The sequence below is a fragment of the Zeus faber genome, assembly GCF_960531495.2.
Source record: "Zeus faber genome assembly, chromosome: 11".
Classification (NCBI taxonomy): Eukaryota; Metazoa; Chordata; class Actinopteri; order Zeiformes; family Zeidae; genus Zeus; species Zeus faber.
The window spans coordinates 22,904,487-22,931,086 of record NC_137205.1 but is presented as its reverse complement, the minus strand read 5'-3'; the positions used below and the strand labels follow the sequence as shown (position 1 = coordinate 22,931,086).

Below are 26,600 nucleotides of genomic sequence, written 5' to 3'. Positions count from 1 at the left end.
CAATGAAAATAACTAAAATGGAAAAAAAAACCACACTGTTTGCCGTTTGCCGTGTGTGTGTGTGTGTGTGTGTGTGGGTGTGTGTGTGTTGGCGTGTGTGTTTTCCACGCTATACTTCTTGTTAAAGTAGATCACCGCATATACCACAATATAAATATGTATAGTGTATATATTTTCAGCTTCTTTAGCATTTTGAAGGTGGAAGAGAGTGAAAGTGAGATGAATCTCATCAAAAAGTGAGATGGTTGATTTTTGGCAGCTGACCACCACCTGCTGATGTAGACGGTGAGGGTTATTGTTCCAAAGAAAATTCCACTCTCTTTCCGCTTCTATTGGCGGAAAAGTCATTTATCCAATGAATATAAAGGAGCTAAATTCAGAAAATTACTACTAATAATTATGATTACTATATGACAAAATGACAAACATGAATATTAGCTAAGTAACAGAAACAGCTTTTGGAGGGATACAGTGCAACTCCAAATGAAAGAAATTTTACTATTACTATTTTACTTTACTATTACTATTATTTTACTCCCATTCCTTATGGAACGAAACAAGCACCATGCATAATGGGGATACTTTCTCCATCACTCTCTTACCCCTCCCCCGGACGACAGTTCGTCTAGGGAAGCAAAATGGCGAGAGACTGCTTGGGCTAAGCGACTGATGTCTCTGCATCCTGGCAAGGCCCCTGCTGCACGTCCTTTCCGATAAACATTCGGAAAAATGGCGTGTCGGAACCGTGGCACTCGGCTGCAAAGACGAGAAACTAAAAGACCTCCAGTCTCTACGGAGACGGGTCTTTGTAGTCTTAAAATGTATTATTTTTTATCTTAAAAATGCCACTCAGACCCTAGATGTGTGAGAGTTAGGGGTGCGGTGCGGGGATGTCGGGCACGAGCTGGAGAGGGAGCGAGCGGACAGGGTGAGGTAGTACAGGCGGAGAACGTTCATTCTCCAGAGGCAGAGAGTGTAGGACAGGTTGAAAATGATCGCACTGATTCAATAACATTGGGTTAAGGTTATTGTTATTGTGTGGCTCTGGGACCTTATTGCAGCGGAGGGAACAGAGTCCATCCGGGAGGGGCGGGGAGAGGGGAAGCGAATTGCTGGTCTCTGAGAGCCAGGAAAATAATGTCCGTTGCTGACTGATTGTCCAAACGATCCCATCTACACTGGACATAACGTACTAACCCAAACCAATTACGTAATGTATCAGTTACACGTCCCCTAATACGGGAACAGACTACATATAGAACTTTTCCTTAAAGAGGGCCAATGTGGGAATGACTACCTTTGCTTTGATATTTTTTTTATTCCGCCAATGTTACGTAGGAAAGGAGCTTTTGAGCCCACCGCTGCACAGAGCTGAGCCTTTTCATGTTGTTTCTTAATATTTCACGTGCCGTGTGTGTCCAAATTACACCAAGTTCGACACTGCACGTCCTTGGGTCCCCAGCAATACACCCGTTAAGTGTGAAGTAGATCGGATGAACGGTTGTCAAGATAATGGAAGGACAGACAGACAGACGTACAGAGATTCCTTCCTTTATAGTTAATGCGAGATAGATAGTCCTCACTTTTGGAAAACCATGTGGCTTTGATGTGGTAAGGGGATGGTGTGGTTTGAGCAGCCACACCTGTCCTGGGTCTAGGCAATTGGCCCAGGATCAGAGTGTCTGCATACCTGTTGCTTGTTGGTTGGTCTAATGAGCAACAGGTAAAACCCCCATCCCCACACACACTCAGGAGAGGAGCCCTTGTCATGTTGTCTATGTTGCTGCTCCTGTGCTTCTTCCACCTAGTCCACTCTCTACAAAACCCCGTCATCTGTGTCCCTGAAAACACCACTTGGATGGCGCGTGAAAGGCGACGCTGCCACAATGGCAGCCGTGGATATGCCGGCCATTACTGCTGCCATTGGCGGAGGAATTCATACGCCAGTGGAGCTTGAGGGAAACCCCTGAATGTTGCGGAACACATTTCAAGTGGCTGTTTTAGAGCTTAAATAAATCAAGATTCAGTAGGTGTAAGGCAAAGACTTTTTCTGCACAAGCAGCCATAGATCTACTACTTGTCAGACCATTTGACCTTTTACCTCACGTCTTTTCATAACATAGACAGACACAGACTATATTGTTTTTGAAAACATGGAAACAAAATTGAAACATTGGCAACAGAGGGTCGTTGTATCATCCTGTAGTATAGTTTTGTCATCCTTTTGTACAGTAGGCAGTTCAACTGTCTACTACTGAACAACCTTAGCCTTAGTGCTACTGTTTTGTCATTTGTCATATCCTTTGATATATCTTTGTTGTTCTTTCCAATTTATATCACCCTTCAACAGAGGCCATTACTGTACATTATTAACCTTGTGGTACCGATCATTTTCATTTAATCCTGGATGTGGCATCATTCTTCATTAGCGAGGCCCGGGTAGAAAAAGCTGGGCTTAAAAGTGACCCTGCTGCTCTCCATCTCTGGCTTGCTGCTTATTATTGCAAGACATTTTGCCGTCTACCCCGCACCAACTTCCACTGATTGATGACGCTGCAGTGGAGCTGGAAATTGGATATTTTTTACAGAAATTATCCTTGAAATTCGATGTTAATGTTTTAGTGACGCAAATCTCTGGCTGAATCTCCAGTGTATTTTTCCAATCGTGTCTCTTGGGAAAATATCTCAAAATAAAGATCTAAAAATCTAAAAATCTAGATACCAAGTATTTTCTGTAGGTGATCATTTTCAGATGTATTTGTATGGAATTGAATGTGCAAAGTTGACTTTCTGCTGGGTTGTAAATCTACAAACATATCATTTCGAAACTTCACTGTATTGTGATCCTCACCCTGACGTGCTTCATTTTGTTGGAGACCATGCTGGTGAGCTTCCTTCCTTCGACATTACTGATGGGAGGTTTGAATCTTTTTTCTGAATCAAGTTCGTATGAGACACTCACAAAAGAGAATTGGGTTTTTGAGTCGCTCTAGTCACCAAGTCAGTCAACCAGAGCTTGGGGAATCCCCCACTGGCCCCGGCTCCCATAGAGCATGGACAACAGATTCACCGGTCAAGCCGGCTAACTTCGAGTTTAGCAAACCCGATTTAAGCAGCCACACCCATCTTGGGTCTAGGTAATTGGGGCCCGGGATTAGAGGGGGCTGTTTGCCTGTTGCTCATCAGAGCAATCAATGAGCACAGGTTAAATCACCGATTCCGACACATACAGGAGGACCCCTTGCCATGACATTTTTCCATCTGCTGCGGGCTTGTTCCATCTTGCCCACTCTCCTCAATTAACCGGTATGTTTCAAAACCATTGCCTGTATCTGTATCAAGGGGCCCTGGTGTGGGACCCCTCCCTTTGTGGCCTCTTCTGAGGGTTTTAGAATTGAGTTTATCAAGTGAATGTAAACCAATTTGAGTGACGCTACTTCAGGTGTCAGGTGCCAGTTTTATACTGCAATTATAAACACTCACTGAATGTCTCTCATTCAAACACAAAGCATGATTGGAACCGGTATTATAAGTATAATTATAAACCAAATGTTGGTCAAAACTCATCTCCATTGATGCATCACTTTGCTTTCCACCCAATTCGCAAGAATAGTGTAGAGACCAGGTTATTCGTTCGCACCATATACAGTACGTATTCTGCAACAGCACATTAGTTGATTGCACCCAATGTTGATCTGCTTCACCAATGAAGACCAACATGATAAATAAGTGATTTTAAAATAATGTCTTTAATCCTTTAATGCTCTTGGTCTTCTTACCGAATTTCTAAATATTCCATTTAGAAATCCTGGCAAGCTCTCCGAAAAACACTGGATCAGGAAGAAAACGAGGAGAAAGTACAGGTTATTATTGAAGACTGACACGGCACATTGACAAAAATGTATCCCTGCAGTGTTTATTAACAACTTTTGGATATATAGCGTGCATATACATCATGTGGATTTGTTAAATATGCCCTCGCAGTAAAACAACAAAAGTGTCTCAATTGAATGACCGCATGAACCTTATTGTTCGTGTTAAGATTGTAATTCTCAAATAAATACATAGAACCAGGCAATCATGACAATATGATATTGTGATATTTACATAAGGCCTAATTAATATCTCCCGTGCACAATTAAAAGTTTTTGGGGCTATACATTTTTTTGTCTATCTTATCCAGACACAGATAATGTTGTACAAAGTGACTTATAATCAAATTAAATCGGATAATTATCTCAAGAACCCCTTGCCTGTGGAGACGGAGGTATTCTTCATTTTTAAAAACAGATCTGCATGAGTTGTAGAGTTCAAGCGAGCGTAACGCTGCGTTCTATCGAGGTCGGAACTCGGAAGAGTCCAACATCGAACCGGGAAAAAAGTGACAAGGGACGGCCTTTTTAAGTCGGGATTTCGGGGCAGATCACTCGGACAGCTCCGACGTCACAACAGCCTGACGGCACACACTGTTGACGGTCATCAAAGTTGATTTTCTATTTGAATACGTCGACAGTAACTTCGATTTGAACGACTCTGTCGTTTTTTTATGGTCTGTTTACACACATTTTATAGCTTGTAGAATTCAGAACCTCCTCAAAAAAAACAAAACAATAAACGTGGATCTTCTGATTTCGCCCACGTTTTCCCGAACCGATGCGAAAGAACACGTTTATCGTGGCCGTGGGAACTACTGGTTCGGAATGACCGACTTCAGAGCTGCACGGAACGCAGCGTCGGATGGAGGGCGCCGCGCTCCCTCGCACCTGTCATGTCAGCAGAAAGAAAGGGGAGGTTCGCTTTCCGTAACAGCGCATCTTTACGGGGCGGCGTCTGGCGCTAGTGTCCGAATATTTCACGTTTGGGAACGCCCCGATGAAACGAAAACAAACACACACTCGCTGCGGGGGTACGGGGTGAAGACGCCGAGTCGTAACCGCCCTCGTTCGAGGGCGGCCATTCGGTCACGGCCCTCCCGGGACAGCACGAGTCGATAAACAGGCGCACTCAAGGCGCAGCGGTTGGACCCCGTGACTTCGGCTCCGCGAGCGGCTGAACGGCTGCGTAAGCGTCGCCAGGTCACGTGGTTACTCCTCGGGGTAAGTGGGCATCGTTTTTTTTATTTAACTTGGATTGACATCTCCTTCCGACTCGACCTCATTTAAAAAAAAATAATAAAATAAAACAAACAAAAAACGGCCCTTGTACTGTGCTTGTCATTGGCTTGTCCACCACGCTAGCGGCTAGCCCGTTTGCCCGGAGCACCGTCAGCTGGCTGCGGATGGGAGCGTCCTGCTAGCACAGCAGCTAGCGCAGCAGCTAGCAAAGCCGCGGCTGAAGTGGAGAGAGGTCCAGGGAGGTGAGTGTTGGTTATACTCGAAACCCAAGTGGTTGCAGGTCATTCCTGTCTAAAGTGGCTTTGCATGTTAGTGATGACTTCGCACCAGTCTGCAGGTGTCCACCTCGTTTTAGACCCTGGCGTGGATTACAGGCGAGTAGAGCAGGCAGGGATTCGCAACCCCTTTTTGTTTTGTTTTGTTTTTTTCCCTTCCTTCCTTTCGGTTTCATTAAGATTTTGTCTCTGGATTCCCAACCTGAGAAGTTTATTTATTTTTTTAATTGCTTTATTATAAAATAACGACTTCGTTCCTCACTTCCACCCCTGTCTATGCTGTAGATGACAGCAGAGGTCTTACCGGGTCCTTGAGGTGCTTGAAGCGCTTGAATTTCATCCTCAGAAATTGAAGTACCATATTATGGAACCCCTTGGGAAAAGCCCCTTTTAGGCCGAGGTGCTTGGAAAGTTTTTGGGGGGGGGGGGAACAAAACAAAAACGCGATCATTGAAAATCTGTGATATTCGCCCTGGTTTTGTTATTGAAATCGTAATGTAATAAGCATGTTCCAGAATCTCATTTGTGACATAGATGATTCCAGATGATGTAAGTTTAATCAGGCATGGTTGGAAATCGACACCTATGATAGTAGATGTATGTGACAAATAACCTGTTGAATCTTGAAAAATGACAATGAGATTAATAATAGATCTTCCTTCAGGTGGACACCACAGGCGCTGTGAATCATGGCAGGTGGAATTACAGACACTGGGGAACCTTACTCCCCATTTGTGAGTATGAAACACATGACATGCTGTTGTACAGGTCGTTATTTGGTATTGATGTGTTGTTCTGTGTACTGAGGGCAACGGTCAAGGGTTACTGACACAAACTCTATGTCGATCGGACGGTCTCAGTTTTTTGAACACCAAAGCAGTTCTGTGTCCAAATATGTTAAAGTGCATTGCTCTGTACACTTAATCAAGAGCGTCTTTCTGTGGGTTCTGTGTTCTGTGTTCATAAGTAATGTCATGCAAAATACAACAAATTCATTATCCCATTGAGTTTGAAAGAGGAAGCTATTATGCCTACACATCAGTTGTATGTTGCCTACGCTTAGATTTGTCGAGACCCACTGAATTGCTTATGTCTGCGTGATTTTGCCACAAAATCCCGGTCAAGGGTTGTTTCAGGAAGCTAAAGCTTTGAATCATCAAAGCACACACTGGCATCTGGTAGGGTTGGGGTCAGTTCCACCTAATAAGCCCAGTCACCTGCCTTTATTATCAATGTGTGAAATATCAATGTGCTGTTTTATTTTAATGGAAAAAGTCAGAATTTTGAAGAAGTGCTTTAAAAGAAAAAAAGTCATTAAAATAAACTGTGCTTTTTTTAAACGTAGACATCAAATAATAAATGAACAAATGTAAACATAGGGTTTGGTCAGTACATTAGTCATTAACAACCATGGTGTGAGCCTGAGCTCTCCATCTCACACACACACACACACACACACACACACACACACACACACGGTATTTTAATTAAAAAAAACAAATGATGTTCATCAGAAAATTAAAAAAAAGTGCTATGTGTTTCAACAGAAATGTATTATTTTTCATGAAAATGTTGCGCATACGTCAACATACATCCTCTTTGTGCGCACAAGTGAATGAGCTTTGTCCATGCGCTCAAAATTTTTTTTTTTATCCCGCCAGCTGAGCGGGTGCAGGTACGACTGGCTCTTCCCAAGCGAGATAGGCCGTCGCCTAGGGCGGCATCCTTAGAGGGGGCGCAGAGAGGAAGCGATTGGGTGCCATTTGCGCACCTCTCCCCCTGAGATGGCACTGAAGATGCGCCCGCCAGCGATGGGGTGCCCACGATCGGTGGATATTTGTTTTTATTTTAGATGTAGGTTATTTTACATCTCCTTATGGAACGGAACAAGCACCGTGACTGCTGATATACGATGAAAATTGGGGTAAAAAAAAAAGGTTGGCATATTTGCAATTCGTGCATGGTCACAAAACACGACTAAATGATCGCAGTCTGGAGCCCTGCAACCAATATCTCAACTCTCCCACATTCTCATATAGATTGGCAGTGGCAAATTGGGGGGAAAAACTTGGGTGATAGTGTCCGGTACCGTTCATTGAATGTATTCATAACATTGCAATACCTGCTCTCCTGATGCAATAGACCATACACATGGATTGTAATTAAAAATTCAAATGTCACACGTTTCTCTTTAATCTCAATTATTTTCACGATATAGAGAGATGACTTTATTAATCCCCGGAGGGAAATTTAATTCTTATAGGAGCCAGATACATCAAATCACAGATGACAACATTAAATTGTTAAATCACAGGTAGATGAATGCAAATATTCAAATGCTCAATATAATCAAATAGCATTCAACTAATGGTGTACATCAACAATCAACAAAGTGATTAAAAACAATAAGTAAATAAAAAGACAAGTCCAATAGCCGTCCAGATGGGCTCAGCGTTCAAACACATTCAAGTGCTCTGGTAGTCCTGATGTGCAAAGAGCAGGATGTTAAAAATCGTATGACAAAAACAAGTTTAGTTTAGTCCACGAACAATTCAACGTCAGCAGGGCTGGCAAAGGCTGATGAATGATTGCACCTGGCAGGAATGACCTCCTGTATCGCTCCTTTAAACACCGGGGTTGAATGAGTCTGTTGCTAAAGGTGCTCTTAAGCTTGGCTGACATGTTGTATAGGGTTTGGAGGCGTTATCCAAGATGGCCGGCAGTTTTGCCAGCATTCTGTCCTCCGCCACCTCCTCTATTGTGACCAGCTTGGATCCAATGACAGACCCGGCCTATTTTGACAACCTTTTTCAGTCTGTCTTGCTTTGATGCCTTCACCCCGACACACCACAGCATAGAGGACAGTGCTCGCAACAACAGACGGTTAGAGCATGTGGAGCATCCCGTTGCAGACATTGAAGGCTCTTCATGTAAATGGGCCCCCGGCGTTGGCGGACCATTTCAGTGTGCCGTCCAGATGGACGCCTAGGTACTTGTAGGTCTTGACAAGCTCCACATCACTCCAACTGATGCAGGCCAGAGAAGGCGGGGCCTTCTCTTTCCTGAAATCACCCCCCCACCATCTCTTTTGTCTCGACCACGTTCGGCTGCAGGTGGTTTTTCCAACACCACTTTACAAAGCGGTCAACCAGGTCTCTGTACTCCTCCCCCGGACCACACACCCCACCACGCCACTGTCATTCGGGAATTTCTGCAGATCGCAGGATATCTGTGCTTTCATAAAATACGTACGAGAGTAAGTGAGCTCGTTCAGAATTTATTTGTATAGCACATTTCACGTAAGAGCGACTGTTTGATGAGCGTGAGTAATAATATTAAATAAATATTATTCAAAGGCAAGAAATCCTCTCTTAGGGGAGGATATGTTTTGAGCAGGTCTCTTGGTCTCATACTTGAGCAGGTTGTTCCAAAGAGTGAGACCACAGTAGCTAAATACACCCTTTAGTTGTTATTCTGGGAACAGCAAGCTGAAGCCCGATTGGTTCATTCTCTGGTGTTTCCAAGACCCAAACCATTCACAGCCTTGCAGACAGCCAGTAAGGGATTCCTACTCAGTACTGTAGTATTGTAGTGTATTTTGAGACACCAAACTAAAACATTGGCAACCCGAGCACCATTTCATTAAACTCAAGTATAGTTTCATCATAAGACTACCGAGATTCTCTGTTATGTCATTTTGAAGTTACTATTTAAAATACATCACCTACATGGGAAAATAGTAGGGTACTACTATCTACTATGTAATACTGTACCCGACTTAGAAGGCGAGTATTCGGTGGGAAGCGCAGAGAGGGAGCCTTTGGGGGGCATTTGGAGTACCTGTCTCCGTCTCGGACGGTACTTAGGATGCGCACCCTAGCGATGTCCGCAATTGGCGAGCCAAAACACTGTTTTTATCTTAAATCTAGGTTATTTTATTGATGATGTCCGCTTATGGAATGAAACCGTGTGTAACGGGGACACTCTCCCCCGTTTTTTTTGTTTTATTTGGAGGAATCTTTTTTACTAAATGAAGTCCCATAGCAACAGGGAGACGTGTGTTCCGACAGGGGGTACGCACAGACTTTTTTTGGAAACGTACGGAGTAAGGACTTGGACAGTCCCTTAACTCTGTTGTGCTTTAATGTTGTTTCATACATGTACATTACATTACATTTCGTCATTTAGCAGACGCTTTTATCCAAAGCGACTTACAATTATTCAAACACCGACGGACGCAGCCATCAGGAGCAATTAGGGCTTAAGTGTCTTGCTCAAGGACACTACAGCGTGCTAGCAGGAGGAGCCTGGGCTCGAACCAGCAACCTTTAGATTACTAGACGACCAGCTCTACCTCCTGAGGTACCATCCCCGGTGTAGGAAGTAAAACTAAAATAAATAGATCTAAAATAAAAAGAGAGACACGGGAGCCTGCGCGCGCATTGTCTGGAGTAGAAACAGGAAAACTCCACTCGAATTCTCTGAGTGAGGTTTACGCTTTTCATTTTACATACAAGTAAGAAACTAAGGAAATAAAATAAATCAAAGTCTTTCTCTGTGGAATTATATTATATATTGCTATATTATCATCACAAGATTTGCATATTGAGCGGCAGGTACGTCCAGGGGGGTGGGCGAGGGTGGGCGAGGGTGTCCGAGCACCTGCCTCATGGACCCCATGGTGCCCTTTTTATCAGGCACCCTTTTTATTTAAATTTTAAATGAATGGGCGTCGAGGTAGCGGATTGTCTGGGCAAGATATTTTCAAGATTCAAAAGGTTTATTCGTTACATACATATACATACTTTCATACATATATGCAGTGAAATGTAATGCAACGCACCCGGTGATTACACACTATGTCCTATTTATGTCCTATATTCCTGAGGAAACGCCTCTTGAACCTCGCACCTTGGCGCACCTGTGATGTGCGCACAGCGCCTCTGTTTGCCCAGAGCAGCAAAATGCCTAGAACCGGAGCTGGGGGTCCATGTTCCTTTTATTTTTCGTTGAGCACCTGCCCCTCAAAGTCTCTGGACTGGACTATAGAGGGGAATTGAGACCTGATCACCAGTGGTTACTCGCCCCCTCCTCCGCTCTCCCTCTCCTCTCTTCCCCCCTCTCCCTCTCGGCCCCAGTTTCAGAACCCGGTAAACTGCACTTACACTGTTTCAATGCTCGGACTTTTCCTGGTGGAGTCGATCGCAGATAGAGGATTTAATCGTAAATTGGCCCAAGCCTATGGCACATCGTATCGCTGATGTTCACCTTTGTTGACTCCCATCAGCAAATAAGATTTAATTTACTGATGGCAGTGTGCGATGTTTGTCTAGTGTTTCCCACACATAGACATTACTTGGGCTGGCTGATATATTAACAGCCGCCAAAGTATATTTTGCGATCCATTTTAGCATTTTCTTATTTGTATTTCTTTATCCATCCGGGAGAACGCATCAGCCGTGATTGATTTTTAGAAGACGCAGACACAGCTCTCTGCAGCGCTCCAAGTAGGGAGTGATGCTGCATTCAGGGGAACTCTGAAAACATCTCTGTCGACATCAGCTATCAGCCAAATTGTTATTTTAAACATCGTTTCGGCCCAGAATTTCACAATCGGTGCATCCCTACAAATTATAGGGAAAGCGCAGCACTATTTACCTTTCATGCACTTAAATCTTGAAGTTTTAAAAGATGGGTACTATATATTTATCTCTGAAGGTCGATTGTGTTCACTGAAGATCTCTTTAATTAATACAAAAGTACCTTTTTCTGTTAATTGGATCATAAACTCCTTTATAATTAGGACTTCGATGGCAGCTATTTCGAAAGTGTCACAGTGATGATCTCTTGCCCAAAAAAACATATCTCACCCTATCTCAAGCTAGCACAAATAAAAAAAATTTATTTTGAATTATTTTATTTACAGGACTTTCTGTGAAAATGTGAAGTGCAGCTGTGAAAATAGTGTTGATATTGTTTAGTTGAATTCTAATTCAATCTCTTTCTAACCCACTGAGGTTAAGGTACCCCAAAAGTGAAGTAACTCACTACACTCACCTTCGTCCTATATGCTGCTGTAGGTGGGGCTGGTGTACATGTTCAACCTGATTGTTGGAACTGGAGCGCTGACTATGCCCAAGGCCTTCGCCATGGCTGGTTGGGTGGTCAGCTTGATACTAATCACCTTTCTCGGATTTATGAGGTGAGTCACATATTTTTCTATAGTATTTGATCGATACCAACTCCTCAAAGAACAGGTTTTTATTCTCGGCAGTTTAGCAACAGACTGCAGAAGTATTTATTTTTTTCACATGTGCACATTTAGGGAGCCTTTAGACTAGACTAACCCTATCCAGGCCAGTGCCGAGGCCTTAAAGTCCCTGTAAAGCAATAATAAATGTGGTCTGAGTTTGTCATACCGCAGAAAAATGTGTTAACAACCCAACCAAATTTGAATGATTAAAAAAAAATAATAATAAAAAACAGGTTTCAAAATTGTGTGTGGGGGGGGGGCCAGTTCAATCTCCTCTGGAGAAGGTGGGGGCGTGTCCGCTGAAGGCACTGAAACCACGCCCAATCGCGTTAATCGTTTACATTGCAGTAAATTCCATGTGTAAGTGTTCCTTTGCTGAAACCCAGTCCTGTGTTCCTAGTTGCTCGTCTCAAAGCGCCGCTGTCTGGCTGTGGAACTCCCCGCTCTACGGTGCCCCCCGCTCGGTCGTCCACAGGCCAGATCTGGGCTCTCTGGCCTACGAGCATGCAACGCTAACGTGACCAAACCCTGCGCGGTCAAACCCACGGCACGGCTCTTTTTTTGTTCCGGGTCTATAGGCGCCGATTTATGTTTACATAGTGTTAGGGGAGGGGCCATGAAATGTAGAGCTACCGTGTGTCATCCAATCCTTATTTAGCTCCGGACAACAAAAATGGTGAGAAACATTTTAACGGTCTGAATCCACAATTCGGTACTACATCGTGCAGTCTTCACACACTTTTTTTCTAACATGTGTAATGTGTGTAGAAACAAATCACTGAATTCACTTCACAGAGGCTCAATGTAAAAAGAGAAGGGGGAGAAAAAAAAAAACATGATTTAAAATGCCATTTCCAGCATAACTTGTTGAAATTTAGCAACCCATATGTATTCTTCCCATCAGTTTCTTCCTCACCAATTAAGTCACGTTTGGAATCGACCAATAATGACGCCTTTCTCATGAATAATCATATCTGGCCCGGAAAATAAATGCGCTGCCTGCTCGTCATTTAGACTTTCTTTTCCTACCGGTTAAATAAAGGGCGACGCACACGGTCATTTATTTTGCACATTTGACTTAAACACTGTTGTTGCTAGGTTATTCCTGTCATGATTATAAAAAATGTCAGGAAAGGAGTTTTTATTAATTATTATTTATTATTTTCCCCCACTAAAACCACACAGTGGCGCCCGGTTGGGGCTTCTATTATTACGTAAGTGGGCTTATATTATTCTATCTTATCCAAAGTTTACAATTGATATTCGGATTTTGAAAAAAAAACTTAAAACGCTCCGCTCTGCCTCTGTGCGTCTCTCATGGAGAACCCCCTTTCTCGTATAAATTAACTTTCTTGATTAGCAACCGCAACAGCATTGCTTTGAACATAATGCTATGATAATATCAAATAAACAATTATTTACAGCAAAAGAAACAGCAATGTTTTGAACAACTCACTATTATACCTATAATGTTGTGATGATGGAATTGTAAAACAAATTAAGCAAATACTTACTGCAAAACAAAACAGTGGCATAGAGCAACAAGGGTGGGGCACATGGGTGGGCGGCAAAGGCGGTTCTTAACAGTTCCTCTGGAGGAAGATCAACACGTTTGCCTTCTCTGGCCGAAGTCAGGACCTCTCCTGGCTTATGCACCGCGTTCCAAATTATTATGCAAATTGGATTTAAGTGTCCTTAACATTACATTTTTTGTTTTTCAATTAAACTCCTGGATGATGTTGTGTCTCAGAGCTCTTTGGATCACTGAAATCAATCTCAGACACCTGTGATAATTAGTTTGCCAGGTGAGCCCAATTAAAGGAAAACTACTTAAGAAGGACGTTCCACATTATTAAGCAGCCACAGGTTTCAAGCAATATGGGAAAGAAAAAGGATCTCTCTGCTGCCGAAAAGCCTCAAATAGTGCAATGCCTTGCAGTTTGTGCCTGCAGTTGTGCATAAACCTACTATTGGGCCACCCCTAACCAATGCTCACAAGCAGAAACTGTTGCAGTGGGCCCAGAAATACATGAAGACTCATTTTCAAACAGTCTTGTTTACTGATGAGTGCCATGCAACACTGGATGGTCCAGATGGATGGAGTAGTGGATGGTTGGTGGATGGCCACCATGTCCTAACAAGGCTGCCACATCAGCAAGGAGGTGGCGGAGTCATGTTTTCATCATGGGGAGAGAGCTGGTAGACCCCTTTAGGATCCTTGAAGTTGTGAACATGACCTCGGCAAAGTTTGTGACTGGCCACTTTCTTCCCTGGTACAAAAAGAAGAACCGTGCCTTCCGTAGCAAAATCATCTTCATGCCTGACAATGCACCATCTCATGCTACATGAATACCTCTGTGTCATTGGCTGCTATGGGCATAAAAGGAGAGAAACTCATGGTGTGGCCCCCATCCTCCCCTGACCTCAACCCTATTGAGAACCTTTGGAGCATCCTCAAGCAAAAGATCTATGAGGGTGGGAGGCAGTTTGCATCAAAACAGCAGCTCTAGGAGACTGTTCTGACATCCTGCAAAGAGATTCAAGCAGAAACTCTCCAAAAACAAATGGATGCAAGAATTGTGAAGGTGATATCAGAGATGGGGTCCTATGTTAACATGTAACTTGGCCTGTTAAAATGTTTTTGATTGAAATAGCTTTTGATTTCAGTAAATATGACCTAATGCTGCAAATTCAACAAATGACCATTTTCAGTTCTTTACAACCTATAAAAGTTTTGAAACTCTGTTGTGCATAATAATTTGGAACAGAGCATTTTGAGTTTTGTATATTTGAAAAAAATACTGTTATCATTGAGAGGTTTGTTTCACAACATTAGAATTTTAGCCTAACGGTTGATGACCTAAAAATTATACTGACTGTCATTTGCATCGACTATTTAGGAAAATAAGAGAAAAGTATCATTTGCATAATAATTTGGAATGCGGTGTAGTGTTCCTGCAGACGAAAATACCCTCTGGCGAGGGGTGGAGGAGGCTGGAGCGTAGAGGTAGCTTGTTGCAATGTTTGTGAGGAGGGGCAGAGTAGGTTTCTTCACCCGCCACCACCGCATCACAGGATCTTTCGCTGTTGGGATGGGAGGCCGGCCTTGGTAGAGCCTCGACCTCGAGCGCAACGCGCTCGCTGAGGGACCAGGTGTTCTGTCGGATACTCGACCTCAACTCCCCGTTCTCCTCTGAGAACAGCTCCTGCGAGGCACTCTCTGTTTTGTACAGCGGAGAGGCTGTCTCCTCCATTTCCTCTTCCTCACCTTCAGACCCCTCCTCTCCTGTTGCCGCTGCTCGGTGTCTGTGTGCTCCGGCTCCTCTGACGGCGCCATGTGTTGCTCCTGTCACACCGGCCTCCCAGGTGACATCACTCACCTGCCTCCCTTAAAATCTGAGCTCCGCTGCTGTGGTCCCGCGCGGGAAGGCTGGAGCATCCTCGTCCCGACAGCGCTCGGAGAGGTTCTCCCCACACCTGCTCTTTGACGGTTGTCACAAACGCCACGTCGTTCTTCACAGTGAAGTGACTTCCAGTTTTTGGAGGGCGGGGCGGGATCCGTCCGCAGGCGGGATTCCTGTCACCGTGACAAAACACAGTGTGAATGTGATCTGGATTCTCATGAGCTGGACAAACAACCTAGGCCCAGGGTTCCAAGGCCGCGGCTTGGATCGCTGGATACTGTAGAGCCAGTTCCATCTGGTCTTGACATCAAGAGTTAGTGTGGTGGAAGGCCTGGAACAACAACAACAACCTTAAAAAAAACACCATTATTTGCCGCACACTCAACTGAACATTGAACTAAACTATTGCCGCGCACTCTTTTACATTTCATGTACCAATGTGGACTGCTAAACTTAAAACTATACGCCAGTACCAAGTAATGATATGACCCATTACCTTTACTGAATGTTATAGATGTAGACTGTTCAGACCGGGCCATTAGAACATGTTCATTAACATGTAATCTTTTGAATCTTGAACGTTGAGGCACAAGAGACATCTAACGGTCATCCGATGTGTGTGTTCATCTCTGTGCAGCTATATGACGACGACCTTTGTGATCGAGGCAATGGCGGCCGCTAACGCTCAGCTGCGGTGGAAGAGGAGGGAACAGGAGGAGGTGAGTTTAAGAACTTCTGTCTGTTCTTTCTGGTCATCCATAATTCATAGAACCACAGTTGCATTCGTAGCTCCCGCTTTGGAAAGCGTGACTAAAATTCGGGACCGGGCCCGTAAAGGTACTTTATCAACGTAAAACACGCTCCAAAAAAGGATTTTTGTCGGCGATCGAGATGTGTGTTGACGCTAAGCCAACGGATTCATATCAAAACTTATGTTCTTCAAGGTTTCATGTAAATGTGCGATAGTGTCTTTTTTTTTTCAGCCTAGCAACTGGACTCTTTATAAATTTATTTACACCATTTTAAAGGACACTAGAATACAGAGCAGATGTTGTCCTGCAGTGTTTAATATTTGTCGCATGCCGTACGGCCTCGGAATATTCAACAATTTGATCCCACAGTGTATCTGTATCGTGCCTCCTGACTGGACGATGGCAGCTCCTTTGCTGTCGGTGATGATTTATCTCTGCACCGCCTGCACCTGTCACTCGTCTCCCTCACCCCCCCTCCTCTCCCTCCATCTCTGCTACTCTGTTACTTGGTAATTAAGTGTATGACGCCCTCACTGTCAGCTGTTACTGATATGGGTATAAGTTTGGGGAAATAGACTTCTGCCAGGAAAGACGGCTAATGAGCACTGATACATGTACCTGTTGTGCGTCAGCGGGAACATCCCTCTCTGCTCTCGGCCGGGAGCCGCAGATGTTTTCCTTCCCAGATGTCGCTCATATCGTCCGTCAACTAGGGGCTCGATGGATCACGAAACTCACGGTCCGGATTGTATCACGGTTTTGGGTCACGGATCGGATCATTTTTAGGATCAGCAAAAAAAAAAAAAAAAGGAAGAAGGGGAGTCAAATCTAACTTTGCTTTCCATTTATTCGCACTTAAATTAAGGGACTTTTGCGTATGGTCTTAAATGAAAACAAGATACAAGATGTCCAATGTTTAAATCAAATCTTAAAATATATAAAATATTTAATTCTCAATTTTTAAATTAAAGTGCGATATGAGGAGCGCATGATACCTTCTTCCTTTAAACACGGTATTGAATGAAAAAATATGATTAGATCCACCCCCAGTAACTGAATTAAATTCCAATAATAAACCAGTATCATGTTCAATTTCTGATGTTTATATCAAACTAAATTGCATGAAAATTGTTTCATAATTAAGCGAGTTACAGTTGATTTTGTAGAGAAATCTTCATCTCTTCTCTCTCAATACACTTGTATGTTGTTTTCGCGGCTCTTGGCTGCTCCAATATGGCGGACAAGCAGATGCATAGCGGCGACATGCAGCAGCTAATTCCCCATATGTCGTAAAGTAGCAGCAACGTAGCGCGACGTACCGTCAACCAGTCATTGGGCTTCAGAGTAAAACACAGCACACATCTGTCTGCATCTTCTTTTCACTGCAACTCTGCATCGAGTTTCAGGGAATTATTACTTCAAAACGCAACAGCGGCAGTAAAACCTTGTTTCACTATGATGGATCAATTTTGCAATTGATCCGCGGTTCACATGCGTGCCGAACCGTGGGGGGTGACCGTGCTAACCGCTTGCGAACTGACATTCTTTTAAAAAAAACAACAACTTTTTGTTGTGGGTTATAACAAAGGAGTGAGGTGGTGGTGGGTTCCTGTCAGTCCCATCTGCTAACCTCTTCCCGTTTCAGGTCGATGAGAGCGACTCCAACTCGGAGTATTCGGAGGATGACATCAGGGGACGCGCCGAAACTGAGACCAGACCCATGCTGTCCGTGCGTGAGTGTTGACGCTCTGCTGTTGTGCAAGCTGCCGAACCTGTGTGTGTGTATTGGATCAGTACTCTGTATTCTATCAATATTCAAGAGGTTTATTTGTCACATACGGTCATACATATATGCATATACAGAGATTACGCACAATATGCAGTAAAAATACTAGAATGTGCGTAGTCGTCACGAGGCGCTCGCGCAGGGGGCGGCCCCACAATCGTGATTCTGGGTTCTAAAATTATATCATAGTATTAGTTGTCTGTGTTGTATTAAATATACATTTAAAATCCTCCTAAATGAAACCTTAGCTTACCTTTTTGGGATGGAGTTGACCTTTAAGAATATCGAAAAATATGGTTATTTTTTTTGTTTTTTTTTGTGTTTTTGATGGCCACTAAACAAGGGTACGAAGATTTGGACCTACTTTCTACAAGTAAAGCGTCCCTTTGATGTGTTTTTTTTTTTTTTTTCTCCTCCCCAGAAGGAAAATGTTTTTTGGTCACGACAGAATTCCACCCAAATACTACTTTCTGTGCAAGTACTTATAGTTTTAATGGTTTATTCCACCCAAATACTACTTTCACAGTACTGATCCAATCCTTTCTGTTTTCTGAACTATATAGGCCTGGACTGTTAGTTTGAGGTCAATAAAACACAATGATTGACAAATAATCAGTCAATTAGAGGCATCTAATGTGCTTCAATGTCAAAAAAAGCATTGATAATCTTCTTCTCTCTGATATTGCTACTACTCTGTCAAACTCGGTATTGGACCGACAACCAGTATCGGCACATACCTATTTTACAGTTTATTTAGGTTTAACGATTTTAAGGGGGTAGAGAGGTACGTATTGTTAAGCTGTATATTTCCTTTAACTCTCAGTATAAAAAGATCATTTAAATAGAAAAAAGAGGTTTAGGGCCTGTCATTAAAGTCACCCAGCCGACCCAGGTGACAGCTAATCTCTGCCTCAGATCCGTTGCTCTACTTTGCTAACGGACGTATCTTATTTCCCACGTCCTCACAGAGAGGTCGGTCGGCCACATCGATCACTTTGACATCGTGGAGCGGGTGGAGATGGGTCAGATGGCGTCCATGTTCTTCAACAAAGGTAACCTTCTCTTTGCCTTAAAACTCTTTCTAGACAGGCTTGAAACGTATTCCATCTATGGCTGACACGGTCATTAGCCAGGTGTCAACATTCGCGGGAAGACTCTGTTGAAAGTTGTCTGGGATAATTTGTGGAAAATGTCCTGGCCTTTATGCCCGTCTCTGGCGCTCGCAAAACGAGACCGTTAGGCCTCTAATGGACATAATTTTATAGCGATAAATCGCCTTTGGTTGTAATTACCTATTTGAGACCACATTAATGCAGCTGTTCAATCTCCCTAAGTGTGCAGGTGCATGCGTTGCCATTGTACAGTATTGCGTGGGTTTAATGCGGAGGTGGTAGTGGTATTGAAATATATATGTATATGTATATGCATGTATGATGAAATTAAGTACTCAAGTATGACTTAAAAGCGCTGTATTCAGAAATGAGTATGGGTTACTTTTAAAACACCTCAAATCTTTGCCGTAAGTCGTAGTAGAAATTCAATTCAAAAATCTTAATTTATCCCCGAGGGGCAACTGCAGAGGCAGGCATGGGGACAGACAATGACAATGTAGTGCAAGACGATAACAGTCCATCAGAATGGAAGTAAATGGCACCTCTTAAACCTTTGTGCCAAATTGTGTGATATTCACGTGAAATTAAATTAATTATAAAAATCAATCCTTGAGATAGATGTTAATTTTGTCTCTGTTGTTGGATTTGAGCCTAAAGTAGCCTGAACCGTGACAATGAAATAATTTTTGCTATTTGATAATTATGTAAGCTAATGCTCTCTCGCTAGCTCTCTAGTTTCATGTCAAAATTATTATTTTTTTAAATAATTGAAATATTTTAATAGATTTCAGTTTTTTGTCAAATTTATTGAATTAGGATTATCAAAAATCAAGGAATACAGCAAAAATATTTTAGTAGCTGAAATATTTTAACTGGCCCCAAAGGGGAATAAATAACAAATACTCCGTTTTTATTTTCACTTTGTGCAGCTTGATTTTATTGTATTTCATGAAAAAGTGTTTTTCAGAAAAGGAAGTGACTTGAGAAGGGTTTTGTATTTTTTTCTATTATTGCAGTTTTTCCAAAATAAATGTTTATTAAATACCTCTGTCCTATGTGAAATATGTCCTGGTAATACTGTTAAGAGTGCAGTAATAGCTGCCATACAGTTGACATTCCAGTTCTTTACCCCTTCAGAAGCATTTATATTGAAATAAAAAAAGGAAAAAAAGAATATACTGTGATATATACCGTTACCGTCTGTGCTTCAAATTATACCGTGAAATTTTCGGCCATACGGCCCAGCCCTAGGTTCATGATGTCACAAGTTGAAGTTCCCAACCACACGGTTCCTTTCAACCAGACTAAACACTGCGTGTCCCTCAAGAGACATTTCATCAACTTTTTCAACTTTTGGTGCTTAAATTAAATGGACACGCTTCAGATCCGTTACTCTGGAGCTGCAAGCCAACTGTGTGAGGACACAAACACGGAATATACTTTTTGACCGACTTGGGGGTGAGTTAGGAATGTCAACGTTAATATTTCACAAGCTCACTATGCATGTTGTGTCTAAATCAGTTTTTTGTTTTTGTCGGGTTTCGGTGCCCAAACCTAGTTACTCTCAAATGCCCCAAAATAAGGAGGGACACAACACCGGGTTAGATGTGAAAAGAATGCATTTACAAAAAGGGCAAAAGGTATAAAATATCAAAAAAAGAGATGGGTGTTCGGTGTCAGGTGGTCTCGGCTCAGCGCTGAATCTGCCCGAAGCACCTACTACAGATCCATGAAGACTACACCTCGCACCTCGTGGGAGGCGAATGCCCCCCAAGAGGAACAACCTGCACATACTGTATATAACAAATTGGATGATGATGATGTCACAAAGCGCCTTGCTCCACGAACTCCTCTCGCTCCACCATCCGACCGGAAGTTGTAGAACCTTGACATGTTGGGCATGCGCGAGCGTTCTGCTACTTCCCGTAAAATATGACATTTTTTTTGGTTTCCTGCTCCAAATGTAGATCCGTATGGATCAAAATTAAACCACAAGATGTCCTGAGATGTCCCTGTTCTAACGAGGTCTCAACCATGTCTGTGGATTCAGCCTTTGTCTTGGGCCAGACACTTTTAGCCCCAAAAATGCCAAGTTGAAAAATAATATAGCTGCAGGGTGGAATACACGGGTCAGTTTAGTCATGTTAGGTAAGTATTACAGGTTTCTGAGGTTCCCTAAAACACATTATATTGCACTTACGTCACGGAATGCTCCTATTGTGTCGTTTATTTGAAATGTCCCTCAGGAACGGTGTTTTAACAATTTGGATCGTTCCTGGATCATGTAGTGCAGACACAAAACAAAGGGATGGTTTCTCCAAAGTTCTCAGAACTTAAGAGTTGTCGGTCAAGGCGGGTTGTCTGAACGCTATGCAGTCCACAGGGATGTGAGCGGCTTCCGAGAGACGAGGCTTGGACTTATCTCACTTTGGATGAAGATGTCACAAAGCGCCCGGCTCCTGAAACGATTCAAATCTGTTCTTCTACTTCCAGTAAAATGACGATGTTTTCTCACTCATTTCTGCTCCAAATGTACATCGATATTGATCAAACTCGAACAACAAGACGTCTGAAATGTCCCTGTTTCTATCGAGACCTCAATCCTCGTACTCGTGCGTACTGTGGTTGCCGTGTTCCAGACACTTTTAGAATCAGTAGTCAGTAATACAGTAGTCTCTTCCACCGCTGGCTTGCTGCAGTGGTGGCGTGGATTTCAGAGCTTGTGTCTGATAGCGGCGCTAATTAATGCGCCGCTTCTGAGCAACGGCAAATTGAAAACCCAATCATGTTCACCTTGAACCGGGAATATGGCGACCTTGCTGCTTTACATTAATCCGCCGCGTCAGACGCCATGTCTGCGTGCCGCATGCGACGCTTCCCTCCCTCCCCTCTCCCTCTTTTCTCCCTCTCTTCTCTTTTCTCCTTTTCCCCTTCTTCTTCTCTCTCCGTCTCTCTCTACTAGGGCTGGGCATTGGCTTGGGTCTCACTATTCCACTCAAAGAGTTTGATTCACTATCGATTAAATCCAAGGCTGTTGAGATGGCTTACAATAAGACTCTATATCGATAATATTGATATTTTATAGGTAGTGAGAATTGCTACCAGATTTTCAGCTTAGCATCTGAGGGGCATTACTTAAATATATAGGGGAACAAATTTTGTCAAATACAGACATGTAGTAATTAAAATAATTTGTGACTATGGTGGTATTTAATTTAAGTGGAAAAATGGTTGCATAACTTCCAAACAGAATATTATTATTATTATTATTATTACAATTCTCAAATCGATTCAGGAATTGAAACAATAGCATTGGAAATATATCATTTTTTTTGCTTGTATTCATTAGACATTTATTATTTTATTTATTTTATTTATTTATTTTGTACCCAGCCCTTCTCTCTCTTCTCTCCTCTTCCTCCTTTTCCCCGCTCAGCATGGTCTAGTTCTCTCCTAGAGAGGTCGCAGACATTCTGTTTATGTCCACAAACATCTAAGGAGCAACACCGTTGTTGTGGTAGGAATAATAGAGTAACAACTAAAAAGGTCACTTGGCTTCTTCGCTGCTCTACTAGCGTCCCACCACGACTTCACAGTTTGAACACTAGATGGCGCACTTGGGACACACTCATACAATGCAGCCTGTAGCTCACAAGAAAGTCATCCATGTAAGTATTTTAGGATAAGATTTGATTTTGTGCATTTGTTTTTTAACTGCCACATTGACCTTTGACTCAGTATTTCCTGTTGTATTTATGGATATGTGAATCATAAATTGTATATTATGAGTGATGTAATTTGGCACTGATGGCTTGCCATAGGCGTGCGTCTTGCGCTTCACATATTGGATGATTGTCACAGATCGCCCCCGCTGAGTGGAATTGGGTGATGTCACAAAGCGCCCCGCTCCACCACCCCCGGTACCTTCGTTTGTCTGCTTCACAGAGCCGAGTGGCTCGCAGTTTCACTTGTTGTTTATGAATATAACACGTGCCGCGTGTCCAAATTGCACAAAATTAAACACTGCACATCCTTTGGTCCCCAGTGATACACCCGCCAAGTGTGAAGTGGATCGGATGAATGGTTGTCGAGATAATCAAAGGACATACAGACAGAAGCAGAGATTCCTGCCTTTATGCTTCTACTTTAAATATAGAAGATATTCAGAAGATATTTTTTATTGCTCTGCTGCATTGCTGCTTCTTAGTTTCAAAATAAAACTAGTAGGGCTGCCCCCTGAAAGTCAAGCAGTTTATTTATTTATTTGTTTGTTTGTTTTTGTCAGTGTGCGTTACAATAACAGGAGAAAACAGAAGCTTTCAAAAATACACAGGGATAACATTTCAATGAGGAATTATAAATGAGGGGAATCATAAATGTGTTTGTATACATATGAATCGTCTGTGTGTTTTTAGTTGTTTTATTTGGAGTAAAGGGGACGGGGGCACGAGTGGGGATGGGTATCGTTAAGATTTTAATGGTAGCACCACACTTACCCGTACTGCTTATCGATCCGGTACTTTAACAGTACTCGTACTAGTGTTTTTTTTTTTAAGAGGAAAAACTGAAACAAATGAACACTCAACACAGAGTTAACACAGATGTAACACTGCTTTATTTTTCGCGCATTACGCATTGAGTGTTCGATCGGGGAGACACTGAGAAAGTGCCCCCATTATGCACGGTTTTGTTCCATACCGTTCCGTACGCACTTATTTTGTTCCATAAGGAGACTTTAAATAATATAACCTACATCTAAAATAAAAACACAGTGTTTTGGTGCGCCGATCGCGGGGCACCCCATCGCCAGTGCACCCATCGTCCGTACCGTCTGAGAGGGAGATGGGTCCGCAAACTGCGCTCCGATCACTCCCTCTCCACGCCTGCCCTCAGGATGGCGCCCTAGGCGGCCACCTATAGGATCGCCTATATCTCATCCACCCCCCCAATAGTTGCCCTAAAAACTGGCGGCTATTGACTTGACTTATGAGGCATTATGCATTATCATTATGGTGTTCATTCTCTGTGGAAGAATGATACAGCTGTTTTCCATGGTCTGGGATTGTCCATGGTCAAGTATTCGAATTGCAAGTCAAATCACAAAAAATTTCAGAATAGCAGTACATTGTACCGACACCTATGAATTGTAATGGTATGAAATCTGCAGTGCCGTGATGATTCCCATCCTTAGCGGTTACATGCCCCCTTATTGCTAACGCACAAAGGTGCACACTGGTTTAATTCTTCCCCACTGTTCGTTCCCTCCTAGATCCTCTTAGGTACTGAAGCCCCTGCTTGCCCTGGTCGCAATTCAGCTTGATTGTCCCATTTAAGGTCAAAGTACTAAAATAAGTGTTTGGGGAGGATCTTTCCAACCATGCAATGGACTGTGCGTAGGTGAGACAAGAGGAGGTATCGATTGGGAGTATTATCGCTCCCTCTCCTTCCCTGTGTTACCCAGGAACCGCCCAGCAACCCTCATGAGAATTTAGTTGGATGGGCGGCGTTCCCAGCGCACGGCGAGTGGGGAACGGGAGATTCAGCTTGTTTTAGCATTGCACACAGTGAAGATGGTTTGTTCCCTCCTGTACCTGCAGCTTTGATGCTTGTGCACGCAGATTACTTTCGATGTGATGACTTTGACAGGTCATAAAATTAGCTGTGGTTCAGCTCAAAGGCCACAAGTTTCAGTGCAAAAGTTAAGTGAAACCATTATAATCTTGATCTCAGGGTTTATGCTCCTGCATGTTTTTCCTTGTATCTTGAGCTGCTTTCACACATGAACTCCGGACAATGTCTGCAGTTGCCCTTTCACAGATGTAGCACACAATCGGAGATTGTCCGTGTTAGACGCGCTCATGGCTATTGGAAATACTCGCCCCACCCAAGATGGCGGACTAATCAGTAGTTGTGACTTTTTTTGTGTTGATACTCCATGTTTTTGGACATGTCTGCCATATAAACCTATATTATCTTCATTTTCTATGTTATGCCCGTAAATTACCCTTCTTCACCCTTGGCAAGTGGCTGTGCTGTCAACATGCGACACGGGCCACTCGCTCGCTGTGAATTCTCCAGACACTCACCTTCTCTGTTCACACATACCGCTCTATTGCTCATTACGCTGACTTTGTGCGGGTACTGGCTGGATCAAGTCAGTTAAATGTCCGGCTAATGTACGGATAATTTCAGGGTTGCCGTGCATTTGTGAAAGCAACTTTGGAGAGGTCCGTCTTTAATTTGAATTTGCTGTCGGATTTAATTTTCTTCTTCAGTGGTATTGGTCAAGCCAAGCACACACTAGCTCAGTGGTAATGATTTAAAAGCTATGGAAAATGTTACATTTCAGAAGGAATCTAGACGTTAGCTGTCCTGACGGGATCGGATGGCCACTTCAATAGCAAAATTATAAGAAGGAAAAAAAAAAAAAAAAAATCACATCCGTACAGTTCATCAATTCAAACTGGACGCTCAGTTTCATTTTCTTGAGACATTTTGTGCTCTTTTTCCTCAACTCAGCCGCAACCTGTTCAGTGTCGAACTAATATTTAGATATTACCTGGCTGTGATCGGCTTGAACGGAGAACGTGTCCCTTCAATGCAGATTTACATTCTCATGTTTTTTTAATTTAAATTTTTTTTAATGTATTTTTAAAGCTTCCCCATTTACATTTTCCGGCCAATTAAATCCAACACGTCTCCCACGTTAGGAGACACCCTGATGAGCGGTTTGACTTCCTCCCGGTCTGAGCCTCTTCGTGCAGCGGTCATGTAAGCAGAGCAAGCTTGGAATAAGGCCATGAGGGGACGACATCAGCCGTCCTGCAGCCACTGACAGGAATGTTGATTTGACGGGGGTGGGGGGATTTATCTGCAGCTTCCCAGAGAGGTGTTACCATAACCTTCACACTGTTGATGCGAGTGTTGATTAGAAGACGACTTTGGCTAAAGTCACAAAGCAAAGAAGAGCGCGGCGGAGCCCTGCGCCTGCGCGCGTGCCGCGTCTCGCCGCCGCTTACCTGCGCAGCGCTATGCGGCGCGGTGTGTCGTAATGCGACGCGACGTGGCAGCATGGCGGCTGTGCAAACAGGAGGGTCGCCCCTTGCATGCGAGCTGTCCTACCCTCGGCGTCCTGAGGGTGGTGGCTGGGATTACTGATTCTGCTGCTGTGTCCCGGGCGTATGCCTTTAATCAGAGCTCAATGGAGATGCATCCATCTTTCCTACTTTAAATTGACTTTTTACTCAAATGTCATTCTTGTACATTAAAAGGACGCCGGGGAAATAGGCACCGCCCGGGGCCACAAGGAGGATGAATGGACATGTTTGTGTCAGCTAACTCCCAGGCAATTACCATGACAGAATACCGGGACAGCTTTCTTTGTCAGCGCTGTAAGAGATGCACTTTAATTTCGGGGAACAATGCTATTATGGCTTAACGGTGATCACCTCTCCTGATCAATACAAGTTTGGGTCCAAAGTGTGAAACTTCTTTTCTTTGGAAGACGTCTCCATAGAGCAGGTTGGCAATATCAAGACTGTGGGCAGTCTATAGAGGTTATGTTCAGCCGTTACCAAAAAGTGATGATTTCTGTTCTGTGGCCTGTCTTTTTGTATTGTATTGTATTGGGGTGGGTGTGCGTGTGTGTTTGTATGAGCAGATTTTTATTTTGCTGCAAAGGAGAATAACCTTGATTAAAGGTCCTATTTAATCCACAAAAGATTGTAATATCATTTGATTAACCTTGGTATAGCGCTGATTAAAATATTGATTCCATATTACAGTCCCATATTAGTCATGACAGCACTGTAGTTCAACAACCAATGACCTCGGTGAAGGTAATTCTAGTAAAAAATGAATGTCGTCTCAAAACAGGTCATTTTAAATTCAAATGATAAACATTG

General features: G+C 43.1%; 1 protein-coding gene across 1 annotated transcript in view; it reads left to right on the top strand.

The window, feature by feature from the left end:
- The first annotated feature begins 5,071 nt into the window (after positions 1-5,071).
- The window catches only part of tmem104 (transmembrane protein 104), a 72,035-nt gene continuing 50,506 nt past the window's right edge, over positions 5,072-26,600 (top strand). Inside the window, exons 1-7 of the mRNA XM_080009179.1 lie at positions 5,072-5,096; positions 5,238-5,356; positions 6,054-6,123; positions 11,470-11,591; positions 15,684-15,765; positions 17,444-17,531; positions 18,553-18,636. Of these exons, the coding sequence (XP_079865305.1) occupies positions 6,079-6,123; positions 11,470-11,591; positions 15,684-15,765; positions 17,444-17,531; positions 18,553-18,636 (421 nt within the window). The 5' untranslated portion in view covers positions 5,072-5,096; positions 5,238-5,356; positions 6,054-6,078. The remainder of the gene's footprint in view (positions 5,097-5,237; positions 5,357-6,053; positions 6,124-11,469; positions 11,592-15,683; positions 15,766-17,443; positions 17,532-18,552; positions 18,637-26,600) is intronic.